At 36.1% G+C, this 13,274-nt stretch overlaps 1 protein-coding gene across 1 annotated transcript in view; it reads right to left on the reverse strand.

The window, feature by feature from the left end:
• The window catches only part of LOC107756295 (uncharacterized protein KIAA0825-like), a 147,473-nt gene that overhangs the window by 85,138 nt on the left and 49,061 nt on the right, over positions 1-13,274 (reverse strand). Inside the window, 2 exon segments of the mRNA XM_016573328.1 lie at positions 2,410-2,589; positions 10,268-10,407. Coding sequence (XP_016428814.1) covers positions 2,410-2,589; positions 10,268-10,407 — 320 coding nt within the window.

The following is a 13,274-nucleotide window of genomic DNA, read 5'->3' on the forward strand; positions in this document are numbered from 1 at the left end:
ACACACACACACACACACACACACAAGAAAACAACATAATTATTTTGCCAAAAGATGAAGGGTGAAGTTAATTTCTAAAAATGAATGAATTGTGAGATTGAAGTCTTTAAATGACATCAAAATATCAATTGGCAGCGGCCAACTAAGACATTAATAGATTAGTTAACTGGTTAAACACATTAAAATGCCAAAAGCCTGAAACATCTTTCATAAAATGGATGAGCTTAATAATGAATTTGCTATTAAGGGCTTAAATTGGGAAGATTCCATCAGGCTTTTTTTCTAAATCTCACCTATCACAGCAAAGCTTTCGTGCCTTCTGCAGCTGCATGGAGGTCCATTTGGGCTTCTTCTCTTCCAGGCCCTGGAGCACCTTATTGACCAGAGGCTTGGGAACACCCTTCTGCTGGCCCAGACTGACCTGCAGACATTCCGATAGCAGACTCAGCCTATCCTTGGCCCCTCTCTCCAGGGGCTGTCCAGACAAGAGCTCCAGGGCATCCCCATTTTCTAGATCCTGACAGAGGCTGCCCAATAAGACCCAGAGGAGCAGGCCGGTAGACCTCAGCTGTCTGGCATGCTGGGAAAGCCTCTTCTCTGCCATGGTGAACAGGAAGCGCACAGGCAGTGGAAGGGAGGCTATGGTTGACGGAAGGTGGGTGAAGATGAAAGAGAGGGCTTGGATAGCTCGATTCATGCTGTCTGATAAGAAGAGAGAAAAACAATGAGGGTTGGTTAGATTTTTTTTAAAGTCTTAAATAAGACTTCACAGTTTTCAGCGGTTAAAAAAATGGTACAAATGTTTTATAAATAAATGAACATTACTGTTAATAAAGCTTTACTTACTCTTGCTGGTTTCATTAAACTTAGGATCTCGTGGAATGTAGTTCCACTCTTTTGGAATTTTGCTTAGGACATTTTCTGGTATGTGCTGTCGAACCAGGGGTCCCGACTGGTCTTTGCATGCCTGCATCATGCTGACCAGGTGGATCAAAAGTTTGGTAGTGGATTCACAAACAATGGACCTGATGCATTTAAACAAGGTCAGCTCCTCTTTACTGGAGTCTGTAAGAAAGAGAATGGTCTAAATTATAGTGATTTAATAATTATATCAAACTTGTTTTTGTAAATTCATTAGATACTGTGTAAAAACAATCTTATTTCTTTATGATTATATCATATTTGGTCACAGGACATTACCTTAAAGAAGAAGAGAGACAGAACTCATAATTTCTTCATCTATCAGCAATTTTTCTTTCCCAATAAATCAGTTTTATTTATTTATTTTATTATTTTTTAAAAGGTAATAGATTTCAGTTGTTTCTTATTGTTGTATGACTGTCGCATTACAATTTATCAAACCTACATTATTTTTTGCAGCTATTTAAATGACTTTTATGTATAGATTGTATTGTTTTACTCTTGTCTCAGACACAGATATGATGTAAACAATGAGTTAAAAAAACATATATCATTTCATTATGTATTGTGTAAAAAAATTATTTATATACATTTTTCCTCAATGTTTTGATATAGTATGCCTCATTGAGTTGTCATTATATCATGGAAATGACACAAGTTCTAGGGAATCAAGGAAAAGCAAAAGGGCTGAATTCTCCTGTAATGCATATATTTCCATTTTTGGACATTGTTAGCAAACAATTAAATAAAACAAAGCATTTTAAAAGTGTGTTTTAAGGGAGTTACATTTCTAAACATCCACAGTGCCAAAAAGTACAAGTAGAAGAAACAAATAAATAATTCTAATATGGATCATTCTCCTGACCAGCCCAATTAGCTCTGCTAAATGGCACAATCAAGGTGCTAAGCAAGCTCTATAAGATTATCTTTAGGGAAGAATGGACATGGTCAATTAAGCCAAAAACACAACACCTTACATCAGAATAACAGCATACAACACACACTCTCCTGCTCCCTCCTCTGTCATTTGTCTAATTTGTACAACTATAATTACCTCTCACATGTAATAAAACACAAAACATGAGAGCTTCAGCCTGGATTAAACCCCCTGAATCAAAGCGATTCAAAAGGTGTCAGGTCATAATTGCAGTTTCTATGTCAGCATGCAAAATCAATACGGTAACCATTAACACAAAGAAACATTTTCATGCTGTGGCTATTGCAGAGAGGAACAAGGAGAAGGCTCAAATGTAAATAAATAAGCAATCAAAGAGACAGCTGAAGGTTTAATTATGGCTTTGATTTGATGATGGGCTTCCAGCTGGTCAGATTTGATATTGAGGCAATTAGGGGACACAATGGGGGCACATGGTGATAACGGTTTCCAACTGGACTGTAACTGAATGGCCACATCTGACTAAAATTGTGTCCTTTTGAAGTCTAAACAAATGTAGGACAGAGCATGGAAAAATTCTTGCATGGCTGCACCTGCTAAGTTGTAAAAGTGCTCCCAAAGGTGTCTCTGGTCCAGGTAGCCCTCTAGCGCTCGAGTTAAAGCCCTGGGGAGGTAGTTGAGGGAGGACAGGATGGAAAAAACAGCTTCCAAAAACTCTGCAGTTGCAGTGCGAGTATCAGGGGACACTTCTGTTCCTCTGTCCACACAGAGACCTGAAAGTACATTATCATGGTTATTTTAAGTGATATCAAAAATAAAAATAACCACAATTCTAATAATAACAGGGCTTAACAATATGATTGGTCCAGAGCAAGTTGGAGAGACTTCCAGGATATTTGCCGGGTCTGTCAGTCTGGCTCTATCAGGTGATGCATTGACACTATTACTTAAGCATACACACACAGTTTTTTTTTATTTTTTATTATTATTATTATTATTGAAAGATGTCTCTTATGCTCTCCAAGGCTGCATTTATTTGATTAAATATTGCAATTTAAATACATTTTCTAATTTAATATATTTTAAAATGTGGTGGCAAAGCTGAATTTTCTGCAGCTATTACTTCAGACTTTCAATTCAATTCAATTCAAATTTATTTGTATAGCGCTTTTAGACTTACCCTTTAGAAATTATAATATTTTTATGGAAACTGGCTTCTTTCAGGATTCTTTGATAAACAGAAAGTTCAAAAGAACAGCATTTATTTGAAATCGAAATCGTTTGTAACATTATAAATGTCTTTTCTGTCATTATTGATCAAATTAGAGCATCCTTGCTGAACATAAGTATTAATTTCTTAAAATAATACAATCTTACTGACCCCAAACTTTTAAACAGTAGTGTAAATAAAGTACATATCTAAACAAAACACACAAAATAAAACAAAATGTTGAGCTTATTACATATTGCAAGACATCTGTGCCTATAGCACAGGAAATGTATGTCTTGTAAATCAATAAAGCAAAACGCCAATTGCCTGTCTGGACAAACACAAGATGCGACCACAACAACAAGATGTGACTGAATGCCCTTGTCCAAATGTTGTCAGGCCTGTGGGGTTGTATATGCAGGATGGTTGTGCCTTTGGTTCAGCCCCTGTCAGTCTCACTTCCTAGAGATGACAGGCGTTTGAATAGGCAATTGAATGCAACGCAGCATTCAATGAGTGTCTTTGATAAAAAGCAGGCTGCTGTTTGCACTTTTTTGACAAATGTTGGACTGTTTTGAAATGACAGGCCTAAATTGCCTGTCGTAGTAGAGCGTGTGGTTAGCTAACACTGCTTTGCTTAACAGGGATCCTGAATTCTGCTGCTGTTGAAGGACGGATGGGAATCGACTCTGCTTTCTTTTGGTACAAGTGTGAGGAAACGGGTATAGATGCCATTTTACTTTGTGACATTGTTTGGTGTCTTGTTCTGTCTTTCACTCTAATTATCCAATCGTTACTAAAGACAGGTTTACATCAAAGCTGTTTATTTTTTCCATTTGGAATGAATTTGATTGTGAAAAATCGATTCTATAGGACAGATGGTTAAAGGACAGGAGTAAGAGGAAAAGGAAAGTTTTGAAGACGTGCATTATTAATTGTTCACAGAACAAAAACATTTATTTTTAGCAATTGTGTAGTGTAAAGGCAGTCTATAATCTTTTCCATTCTCGGGCACAAAGGATTTAATGCATAAAACCACACACTTGCAGTTTACTTTTAGTTTGTCAGGTTATAACAAAAAACAAACTCAAGAAATACTGAAACAATTCCGAGCTTCAAATTAAATATGGTTTTAAGAAACGGTCAAAAAACTGTCTAATAACAAACCCCTTCCTCCTCCTTCTAATTAAAAAACTATTAACTGTTATTTACGCATACGTATTACATATGAAATTGACCATGTGATGCAGTATAATTATTCAAAATATACATACATTAGCATAAAAAAATCTCTCTTAATATTCAGAAAACTCCTTATATTACTTATGGCTCAAACTAATGTAAAGATATGAATAATATTAAAATATATAAAATTAAAATAATACATGTTCGGTTAAAATGTCTATTAATGAATAAGGGAAAGTATATTTTTAACCATTTTTTAAATACCTCACTAGTACAAATTAATTAAATTTGTAGTAAAATAATTTTAACAAAAAATACATAAAAAATATCGGTTACACTTTATTTTAAGGTGTCCTTGTTCCAGTGTAATTATACATATAAGAACTGAGTAATATTAATTAACTACATGTACTGTACTTACTGCATGGTTAGGGTTTGGTTTAGGGTTACTTGCATGTAATTATGCATAATTAATTGTTATTATAATAGTAAGTACATGTAACATATGAAACAAGGACACCTTAAAATAAAGTGTTACCAAAATATTCTATTAATTCTTATCAATATGCTATGTGTGCAAAATCATTAGCAAAATTCTATTTAAAATAATTACATAACGAATTTAAAATAACATGTTTTTGGTGTTTTTTGCCTTTATTTGATATGACAGTAGCTAGACAGGAAGTGAAGTGGGAGAGAGAAAGTGGGATGGGATCAGGAAAGGTCCGCGAGCCTGGACTCGAACCCGAAACACAACAGCGCTATGTGTCGGCGCGCTTCCCACAAGTATATCAGCACAGACAATATTAACATTTTACAAAAAGACTTGTCAATAATTAAATGCTATTTAAAATATTTTAATGTAACCAGATTAATTTTGATTTCATGTGAAGAGTCATGGGAATGCAGGTTCCAGCTCGGTCTATCACGTCACACATTTATTGTTCGATTCCCCGTTTCCAATACATTAAAAGACAAACAGGCATAAAAAATAACTACAGGCTTTCGTAACAAAACAGTGGACTTTTATAAATAGCCACAAGGGGCAGTAAAGGGCCAGACAGGTTAATGACCTGCCTCTTTGCAATCTTCCATTTACGAGCCACAGGATGTACCGTGATAAATGAACTGCTGGTGTTTCTCAAGGGAAGGGATTCCACAAACCAATTCTATCCTCGGCTAACAAACCTTTGCAACCTTGACATGCTGCCAACAAACACACCTGTTGATTTTCTACCGGGCCTCACAGATGAGTTTCCACTGGAGGCCCTTAATTGGAACAAGACATTGCTATCAGTTCCTCAAAGAATTCCACGAACAAGCTCCTATTTAGAGCACAGCTTAGCACTAAACGCTCCCAAACTGTGCTGAGAGACAGCGACTGGAGTGAGGAACTTTAAAAGAGGTTTCTCTAAACGGTAGACAACCAAGCCACCGCGTTTCTTCTTAATTAGCCAGGCTGTGGCCAGGCAGTGTTGATTTACGACGACGTGATTCCCACACCAGAGCGCGCAGGCAGACGTGCTCTTAGCCGAGCTTGGTTATTAATGAGCTCCGGCATAATGTGAATTAATGTGCAAGCACAAAACAGCCTTTAAAGGTTAGACTTTTCAGAGTGGAAGGAAGAAAGAGGAAAATCTTTAAAGGTCATTCACTTTGCTCTCACATGAGTGTTTATTACTGAGCTCTATTGATTCAGAAATGATGAGGAGGGTGATGAGTGCGATGATGAGTGAATAAAACGACATTCTCACAACAGTCCAGATGCATCTCCGATGTGCCTGAGGACGAAACACACGAGATGGTGGAAAATCCAGGTGGATCTGCCTTACTTCGTAAAATAATAAGTATCGAATGTGTCGGATTGGAACGAGCCTCTCAAGACCTCAGCTAGCATTTACTTGTTAGCAAATTCAACAGAGTGCAATTTCAAATTTTAGACTAGCAATTAGCGATTTCTATGGCGTATTTTGCGAGAATGAAAGGACTCAGCATGGTTCCTCTGCGCAGGTGTTGGGCGACTCGAGCGACGTTATCGTCTTGTGATCAGTTCACGAGTGCACACAACAGCCTATTGAAAATAAGAGGAGACGTACGAAAAGACGACCCATTAAAAACAGGTGCAGGCTATTAAGAGCAGCAAGGTCAGTGGGCCATCCTCAAAGCTAATCAGTCTTTCCATCAATAAATCGTGCTAAATTCATTTGTGGAAACCAATGAAAGCGCCGACGTGCTTCAAAGAGCGTTTCCTCGTATTCTCTCATTGCAAGCCACTCTTCTGTTCTGTGACCTACATCAGACTTAAACATATGGCGATGAAGCAACATTTTGGCAAGCCAATTTAACTATATTTTTTAATATTTTGCCAACTTTCAGCATGCTTCATTAGAGCAACATCATCTGGAATCTTTGGTAAGGGTACATGCACTTTCTAAGAAGTGTGTCAGGGATTTAAGAGTCTTACATGAGTATGAAATGATGATCTGTAGCAGTAAGCAGTCCTTGTGAAGGATGGTCTGCAGAAGTAGAACTGGATTGTAACAGGGTTCAGACACCAGTAGCTCAAACAGACATAAAGAGGATCCCTCACAAGCTGGAAAATCCCTTAAACAACAGAAATATATAAATTAAGCTCCTGCCAATGTTCAAATATTTAAAATTAATGACTTTTTTTATAAATGTTTTTTTTTCTCAAAGAAGTATCTTATGCTCACCAGGGCTTCATTTATTTGAAATAATTATTTTCTATTTTAATATGTTTTAAAATGTAATATATTCCTGTGATGGCAAAGCGGAAATTTCACCAGCCATTATTCAAGTCTTCAGTGTCACATGATCTTTTTCAGAAATCTAATATGCTGATTGTTTTTATTTATTTATTTAACTTTTTTATTATTATCAATGCTGAAAACAGTTGTGCTGCTTCATATTTTTGTGGAAACAGGGATACATTTTTATCAGGATTGTTTTTTTTATGAACAGAAAGTTCAAAATATCTATGAACTATATCACCACAAAAATGACAGACAGACAGACAATTAGTCATTTATTCACCAGAAAACATTTCAATGCTGCTTACAAAATACAGATAGCTTGACTGGTGTTGGATAAAGTCACATTAAAGCCACATTACAATTACAGTTGCTATAGAAAATATTGAAAAGGTAAAGAATTTTAGGAATCCAAGGACATCTCCTCTTCATTCAAATGAACACATTAGAACAACAGTTCTACCACAAAGAATCCATTATCATGTGACAGGAATGAAGGCCAAGTGTGATAAAAGTACAGTATGGTCAATGGATTGTACAGTTGTTTAATAACATGCCGACTGTTCAGATGACAAAACATCATCATATATACAGTGGTGTGAAAAAGTGTTGGCCCCCTTCCTGATTTCTTATTTTTTTGCATGTTTGTCACACTTTAATGTTTCAGATCATCAAACAAATTTAAATATTAGTAAAAGATAACACAAGTGAACACAACATGCAGTTTTTAAATGAAGGTTTTTATTATTAAGGGAAAACAAAATCCAAAACTACATGACCCTGAAACTGTCTAATAACAAACCCCTTCCTCCTCCTTCTAATTAAAAAACTATTAACTGTTATTTACGCATACGTATTACATATGAAATTGACCATGTGATGCAGTATAATTATTCAAAATATACATACATTAGCATAAAAAAAATCTCTCTTAATATTCAGAAAACTCCTTATATTACTTATGGCTCAAACTAATGTAAAGATATGAATAATATTAAAATATATAAAATTAAAATAATACATGTTCGGTTAAAATGTCTATTAATGAATAAGGGAAAGTATATTTTTAACCATTTTTTAAATACCTCACTAGTACAAATTAATTAAATTTGTAGTAAAATAATTTTAACAAAAAATACATAAAAAATATCGGTTACACTTTATTTTAAGGTGTCCTTGTTCCAGTGTAATTATACATATAAGAACTGAGTAATATTAATTAACTACATGTACTGTACTTACTGCATGGTTAGGGTTTGGTTTAGGGTTACTTGCATGTAATTATGCATAATTAATTGTTATTATAATAGTAAGTACATGTAACATATGAAACAAGGACACCTTAAAATAAAGTGTTACCAAAATATTCTATTAATTCTTATCAATATGCTATGTGTGCAAAATCATTAGCAAAATTCTATTTAAAATAATTACATAACGAATTTAAAATAACATGTTTTTGGTGTTTTTTGCCTTTATTTGATATGACAGTAGCTAGACAGGAAGTGAAGTGGGAGAGAGAAAGTGGGATGGGATCAGGAAAGGTCCGCGAGCCTGGACTCGAACCCGAAACACAACAGCGCTATGTGTCGGCGCGCTTCCCACAAGTATATCAGCACAGACAATATTAACATTTTACAAAAAGACTTGTCAATAATTAAATGCTATTTAAAATATTTTAATGTAACCAGATTAATTTTGATTTCATGTGAAGAGTCATGGGAATGCAGGTTCCAGCTCGGTCTATCACGTCACACATTTATTGTTCGATTCCCCGTTTCCAATACATTAAAAGACAAACAGGCATAAAAAATAACTACAGGCTTTCGTAACAAAACAGTGGACTTTTATAAATAGCCACAAGGGGCAGTAAAGGGCCAGACAGGTTAATGACCTGCCTCTTTGCAATCTTCCATTTACGAGCCACAGGATGTACCGTGATAAATGAACTGCTGGTGTTTCTCAAGGGAAGGGATTCCACAAACCAATTCTATCCTCGGCTAACAAACCTTTGCAACCTTGACATGCTGCCAACAAACACACCTGTTGATTTTCTACCGGGCCTCACAGATGAGTTTCCACTGGAGGCCCTTAATTGGAACAAGACATTGCTATCAGTTCCTCAAAGAATTCCACGAACAAGCTCCTATTTAGAGCACAGCTTAGCACTAAACGCTCCCAAACTGTGCTGAGAGACAGCGACTGGAGTGAGGAACTTTAAAAGAGGTTTCTCTAAACGGTAGACAACCAAGCCACCACGTTTCTTCTTAATTAGCCAGGCTGTGGCCAGGCAGTGTTGATTTACGGCGACGTGATTCCCACACCAGAGCGCGCAGGCAGACGTGCTCTTAGCCGAGCTTGGTTATTAATGAGCTCCGCCATAATGTGAATTAATGTGCAAGCACAAAACAGCCTTTAAAGGTTAGACTTTTCAGAGTGGAAGGAAGAAAGAGGAAAATCTTTAAAGGTCATTCACTTTGCTCTCACATGAGTGTTTATTACTGAGCTCTATTGATTCAGAAATGATGAGGAGGGTGATGAGTGCGATGATGAGTGAATAAAACGACATTCTCACAACAGTCCAGATGCATCTCCGATGTGCCTGAGGACGAAACACACGAGATGGTGGAAAATCCAGGTGGATCTGCCTTACTTCGTAAAATAATAAGTATCGAATGTGTCGGATTGGAACGAGCCTCTCAAGACCTCAGCTAGCATTTACTTGTTAGCAAATTCAACAGAGTGCAATTTCAAATTTTAGACTAGCAATTAGCGATTTCTATGGCGTATTTTGCGAGAATGAAAGGACTCAGCATGGTTCCTCTGCGCAGGTGTTGGGCGACTCGAGCGACGTTATCGTCTTGTGATCAGTTCACGAGTGCACACAACAGCCTATTGAAAATAAGAGGAGACGTACGAAAAGACGACCCATTAAAAACAGGTGCAGGCTATTAAGAGCAGCAAGGTCAGTGGGCCATCCTCAAAGCTAATCAGTCTTTCCATCAATAAATCGTGCTAAATTCATTTGTGGAAACCAATGAAAGCGCCGACGTGCTTCAAAGAGCGTTTCCTCGTATTCTCTCATTGCAAGCCACTCTTCTGTTCTGTGACCTACATCAGACTTAAACATATGGCGATGAAGCAACATTTTGGCAAGCCAATTTAACTATATTTTTTAATATTTTGCCAACTTTCAGCATGCTTCATTAGAGCAACATCATCTGGAATCTTTGGTAAGGGTACATGCACTTTCTAAGAAGTGTGTCAGGGATTTAAGAGTCTTACATGAGTATGAAATGATGATCTGTAGCAGTAAGCAGTCCTTGTGAAGGATGGTCTGCAGAAGTAGAACTGGATTGTAACAGGGTTCAGACACCAGTAGCTCAAACAGACATAAAGAGGATCCCTCACAAGCTGGAAAATCCCTTAAACAACAGAAATATATAAATTAAGCTCCTGCCAATGTTCAAATATTTAAAATTAATGACTTTTTTTATAAATGTTTTTTTTTCTCAAAGAAGTATCTTATGCTCACCAGGGCTTCATTTATTTGAAATAATTATTTTCTATTTTAATATGTTTTAAAATGTAATATATTCCTGTGATGGCAAAGCGGAAATTTCACCAGCCATTATTCAAGTCTTCAGTGTCACATGATCTTTTTCAGAAATCTAATATGCTGATTGTTTTTATTTATTTATTTAACTTTTTTATTATTATCAATGCTGAAAACAGTTGTGCTGCTTCATATTTTTGTGGAAACAGGGATACATTTTTATCAGGATTGTTTTTTTTATGAACAGAAAGTTCAAAATATCTATGAACTATATCACCACAAAAATGACAGACAGACAGACAATTAGTCATTTATTCACCAGAAAACATTTCAATGCTGCTTACAAAATACAGATAGCTTGACTGGTGTTGGATAAAGTCACATTAAAGCCACATTACAATTACAGTTGCTATAGAAAATATTGAAAAGGTAAAGAATTTTAGGAATCCAAGGACATCTCCTCTTCATTCAAATGAACACATTAGAACAACAGTTCTACCACAAAGAATCCATTATCATGTGACAGGAATGAAGGCCAAGTGTGATAAAAGTACAGTATGGTCAATGGATTGTACAGTTGTTTAATAACATGCCGACTGTTCAGATGACAAAACATCATCATATATACAGTGGTGTGAAAAAGTGTTGGCCCCCTTCCTGATTTCTTATTTTTTTGCATGTTTGTCACACTTTAATGTTTCAGATCATCAAACAAATTTAAATATTAGTAAAAGATAACACAAGTGAACACAACATGCAGTTTTTAAATGAAGGTTTTTATTATTAAGGGAAAACAAAACCCAAAACTACATGGCCCTTGGATGTATTACCGGTATATTCACATTTAGCCTAAATATCTACCTCAACTACTATAACTACACTACAAAAATCTAAAAATAGAAATAAAAACATGAAAACGTGAACTGAATCTGGAAAGTTAAAGTGCGGTCACATTAGTGAAATTTTTGTGAAATTTTGCAGGCAAAAAAATAAAAACTAAATAAAACAAATTTGATTCCTTGTCTATTATCAATGGTATAGCACTGTATGAAACGCAGCTCACACAGAAGTCACATTCAAACCAAGCAGTTTTCTGTTGGCCATCGCAACAAATTTATGTGACCAACTTGAACCCGATATGAAATCCATGTAGAGAAATCCTTTGCCTGCATGTGAAATTCCTAATTGTGTGGATTCCTATTGTAATGAATGGATTCTGTCAGCAACAACTCGCAGAACAACAGTAAATGTGGCCACACTTTTAATCAGCTATAAAATGTTATGAAACAGGATGTAAATAAAAACGTCAGTAGTTCATACAGTTAGCTATAGTTATTGCTATTAATATGTAATTAAGTGTTTTAGTTGTCTTTTATGCAGAATATTCTAAAAGTGTCAGATAAACAGGCCTCATGCAAAAAGTAAATTTTCAATTGCCCCTTGACATCCAGATGGACTGTCATGCTTACCTTAGCAAACAAACAGCACTAATTATCATTATTTATTTATGAGCTTAGGTAAGGAGCAAATGTGACACTCATAAAGACACAAAAAAGAGGCGGGCTGAATTCAGCTACATAATAGGGGAACATTATGCTTTAGTTAAGCAACAGCTTTGTCATGTCAAAGCACCGGTAATCCACCCAATATCCCACTTTAATGGTCCTGATAAATCTGTAAGCTTCACCATGAGGTCAGGTTTCATTGTATCTTGATCTTCCACGCATGTAACAAAAAAAAAAGACTACTTTCTGCCCATAATGCTCCGTGATTTATTGATATTTCTTGTCTCTTTTATTACTTTTTTATTTAATAATCCAAACTGTCAGTTGGTTGGAGTGTTTGAGTGAGGAGAAGAGTTTGATTTTGGTGTCTGGCCTCTTGGCTCTGGTGGGGCCCTCACCACGAGACCCTCAGGGAGTCTTGAACACAGCAAGGCTAAATAAATAAATAAAAATGGAGCAGGCAATAAAAATGCACTAATTTAAATCCCTACGACTTCATGGAAGTGGAGTCGGTGGGGCTGACGACCAGTGATTTGTGTAAGCGATGATATCACGCTGGAGTGGGAGTCTGGAGCTGTGCTGGGGGGGCTTGAGGAAGGTGATGTGAGATGTGGCTGACATTCTGCCTGGCTTCACAGTCCTCCTACAGGCTCAGTTTCAGCCTTTCACACCCGGGCTGAAGACCCGCGGCGCATGTCAGCATAAACAGCATGACTAACTATGGCATCTGCATCTGGCCTGCATTAGGGCCGTGAGTCTGGGGGTCTGGTGGCTGCAGTAATGTATTAACTGTGTTTGTGTGCATCTAACACATGAACGAAAACTGAAAGGCCACGCTAGCCTTATTTTTTTGTATTCTTCCTAATATTATTACTATTTATTTCATTTGTCTACTGTCAAACACACACACAAAAAACTCTCACAAAGGTACACAAAGTAACTAATCTGCCCATTTCTGTGATGGTGTAAATTTGAATGAAATTAAAATAAACATTTTCCAAAAAAAATGGAATTGGCTTTGTGCTACATTTTTTTTTAATTCTGTGCTTTATTAATTGCATACTAGTTAGACAACTAAAGTTATCTAAAACCCTATTAATTTATGAACATTATTGGATATTTATTTAGAAGTTTATATGGTAGCTTTCAAAACCTCCTATTATCTTAAGGTTATTTACATTGTTACAAAAATGCATATATATATATATATATATATATATATATATACAGT

Source organism: Sinocyclocheilus rhinocerous, unplaced genomic scaffold, assembly GCF_001515625.1.
Source record: "Sinocyclocheilus rhinocerous isolate Xijiao unplaced genomic scaffold, SAMN03320098_v1.1 scaffold1043, whole genome shotgun sequence".
NCBI classification, from domain to species: domain Eukaryota; kingdom Metazoa; phylum Chordata; class Actinopteri; order Cypriniformes; family Cyprinidae; genus Sinocyclocheilus; species Sinocyclocheilus rhinocerous.